The following is a 3,683-nucleotide window of genomic DNA, read 5'->3' on the forward strand; positions in this document are numbered from 1 at the left end:
GTTGAGTGGAATGGGTTCTGCAGGAATCTCAAGGGTGGGATGAGTTTGATGGACACTCATGTTTGGAGCCTGCCTGGACCTGTAGGCAGGCAGAAGAGTAAATGTGCTCACCTGCCTGCTGTGTGAGAAGAGGCTCAACAATGAAACCATCCTCCTATTGGCACATGAGTTATTTATTTGGTCTACTATGAATAGAGCCAGTTTATTGTTTTGTTTTGTTTTGTTTTGTTTTCCACTATAAACAATGATTCAGGGAACATCTCTAAGCTTCCTTGAGGGCAGAATGAGACTGAGCAGGGCTGTGAGGGGACACAGATTTTAACAGGTCCCCTCTCCACACACTTATTCTCAGCATGCCTAGCACAGTGCTTCAATTTAGAGTTTGTTCAGCAAGGAGAGACAAAAGGAAGAAACAAATTAGAGAAGGCGTAAAATGGGAGGAGAGAGAGTAAAGAGGACTGAGCAGAATGTGGTCCCAGCCTGGACCTGAGAGGTAGGCAATCTGACTTTGAGCCCACGCTGTGCCATTTCCTAGCTGTAAGACAATGGGCAGCTCCCCTAGCCTCTTCAAGCTAGAGATTCTGATTAATTATTTCTGAATATTATCTGCAATTAATAGACACATATGCACACATCAAATGAAATCACAATTTATGATTTTTTTTCTAATATAAATCAATTGTAATTGTAAAGTTATAAAAAAGGAAAGATTACCAACATAGTATACAAAATTATTGCTGCAAGATTATGTTTTACTTTTTAAAATATCTCCAGCAATGTGTACATTGAATAATATTCTTAAGAAATTTTATTAACTTTGGTATTCATAGTTGTTAAACCTAACATGACAATTCTTTCCTATCTAAAACTCAGACGTCTTGGTGACTTTATTTTTAGTCCATTTCTTCATTGGGTCCTGCTTAACAATCTGGACGTATTTGAAGACTTTTAAATCTTCAACTTGGATGAATATAGTTTTATTAGTTTTTTTAATAGATTTCTTTTCTGAAAAACTTTAACTACCATGCTAAATAGAATAGATAAAAAATTACAACTATTAGTGTGCTTTTCATAGGGGAATAAGAAAACCATGTGATATTAAAAATAGGGATTTGTTTTCTTTTCATACATCACTGAGTACTTAAAAATGTCTCACGATTCTATAGTCACATAAGCATTTCTTTTCTACAATTTAAAACTTACTTTTTAAAGTTAATTTTTAAACAGGACTCTTCTTATAACATCGTGATTGCTGTTTAACAATGAAATATTTTCATTGAACTTAAAATGCTTAATGCTATAATATTCCAGAAATAAATATTTGCATATATCCATAAAAGGGTATTTCATATTGTTGAAACAGAATTTGAAAAATATAATTGAAATATATTTTCCCCTACTCTAATTTTTATTTTCAAAATTTCACAAGTTCTGTGTAGCTTTGCATTGCTTAATTTTATCAGTTTAGTACATGTTACAAATATCTATCTTAACATCTTATGCTTTTCCTGAGTAAGGTCACCTAGTCCTACTCCAAATGTATTTATCCAGATCTTTCTTCTAAGTCCCCTGGGTGCCTACAATTTGATATGTTCCAAACTGAATACACTGCCCCGACACTTTCCTTTTTGCTGACCTCTGTTACCTCCTCTGTCATTTGTTTTTCCTCATCCTAGTAAATCCACCACAGAAATACTGAAGCGTGAAAAATCCTGGATTTCAACCATCCCTGAAATCACCATATCTAGTCACTCACCAAGTTTAATATTTTCACCTGAATTTAATATCTTATTGTAGTCCCTTTCTCACCTTCAATTTTGAAATACTCTTTTCTAGTTTTGCTGTCTTTATATTCATATTTACATTGCTGCCAGAGTGACTGCTCTAAAATATGCATGTGATGGTGTAACTCCTCTGCGTATTTAGTGGCTCTCCGTTACATGAGGGTAAAACTCATATGCCAGCATGACACTTGCCTTGTTCGCTGTGGCTCTGATTCTGCAGTTTTGTCTCTCCATCCCATTCCTAGTGCTCTAGCCTTACCACAGTACTTTGGTGCCCTCACTTACTGTATTGTCTTTTACTTCTTGTTTTGCTCATGCTGCCCTTTCATGCCCTTCACAACCTCTCTCCATGTATCTTTCACGATACAAACTTTGGAGCATTTCCTGAGCTTCCCAAGTACAAATGACTATTGTCTCTTTTGTACCCTTACTGTACTTTACTCACTTTAGTTATAGAAGTAGCAAATGATACCTTTCTGTTCTTAATTTTTTCATGTATCTCTACCCCTAATACAATAGAGGACAAAGTCTTTTATTTATACATCCAACATCTCTCAGTTTAGTGCCTGTGATTTGATAGATACAGCAAACCTTTGTTGTCTCCCTGACTGATTGTGTGAGTGAGCAAGCAAGTGAATGAATATGATGTTATCCAAAGTTAGGTTTTTGATTTGTTTTGTTTATATAGGAAGAAGCAACAACACCAGCAATTGGGAAGAAAGAAAATGGTATGGATATTATTGAAAGTGCTCCATGAGAGCAAACAAATAAGGACAATTTGACCTATGTTGATGGAGCACGTAAAAATAATACAAGTGATAATTTAGTGACTATATATTTTTTTCTGCTTACATGCTTGTCTAAACAAATCTAAAGTGAGTAGATACGAATATGAGATCTATTTCCTTAAGTATATATTTTTTGCTTTCTTTCTTCAAAAGTATCCCAAATGCCAATTTTTCTTCTTGCAAAAGCTTCAATACTCTGAAATTCATTTTTGTTATTACTTTTATTTCATCAAAATATTTACGAATGGAGATAGACATATATGTATTTAAAATTCATGGTAATAAATGTTCACATTAATGTATCTGTAACTACATTTTATAGTTAAAATGTCAGCATTAGAATTAGGAGAAGAGGAAGATGTAGAATCACATTCAGATCCTGAGGTACTGTCTTTTATTATTATTATTATTATTATTAATTATTATTAATTTAAATGTCAGCACTGAGTGATGTTAATACATATAAGGTTTGCTTTGACTTTCCTTTCTCATCTCTGCATTTGCCCATAAAATTTATTTTCTTATGTTTTTAAGTTATCATTAGAATAACTATGTTCTAAATATATGAATACTGCATAGTATAATTCTGCTAATTTCCAAGATTCCTTTAATGAAATCGGTGTACTATAATATAAGAAACTAAGGCTTCAAAGTCATAAGGAATCAGTTTGGGTTCTGAAGTTAAGTTATTCTACAAACTAGAGACTTATTTCAGGTCATCCTATGGCCACATGTATGATTTTGTGATATTAATATGGATGTGTAAAATACCTCATGTATCTCATTATTGATATAAATTTTAACAGCGTTTTTCTGCAAGTCTACCGCAGAAGCATGTTGATCACTTCTCTGGAGCTGCAGATCAAAGAGGAAAAAACATACCAAATGGACAAGTCGAAGGTAAGAACTGTATTTTGTAAAAAAGTTATTGGACAGGATGTTGATTTAAAACATAAAGCCTGATAAAGTCTAATAGTGAAAAAAAATCACCTATTATATTCATTGTAAAGAAAAAGTGAAGTGAAAAGAGATCAGTTGTATATCTTATCGGGTCTCAGGAAGAGATTAATTTGAGAAAGCCACTGCAGAAGCTAAATTATTTTGTTTCTTT

General features: G+C 33.3%; 1 protein-coding gene across 1 annotated transcript in view; it reads left to right on the forward strand.

Moving 5' to 3' along the window:
- Positions 1 to 3,683, forward strand: part of LOC102878854 (ankyrin repeat domain-containing protein 26) — a 65,951-nt gene that overhangs the window by 23,499 nt on the left and 38,769 nt on the right. Inside the window, exons 8-10 of the mRNA XM_015597896.1 lie at positions 2,473 to 2,512; positions 2,895 to 2,956; positions 3,379 to 3,472. Coding sequence (XP_015453382.1) covers positions 2,473 to 2,512; positions 2,895 to 2,956; positions 3,379 to 3,472 — 196 coding nt within the window. The remainder of the gene's footprint in view (positions 1 to 2,472; positions 2,513 to 2,894; positions 2,957 to 3,378; positions 3,473 to 3,683) is intronic.

Source organism: Pteropus alecto, unplaced genomic scaffold (assembly GCF_000325575.1).
Source record: "Pteropus alecto unplaced genomic scaffold, ASM32557v1 scaffold29, whole genome shotgun sequence".
NCBI classification, from domain to species: Eukaryota; Metazoa; Chordata; class Mammalia; order Chiroptera; family Pteropodidae; genus Pteropus; species Pteropus alecto.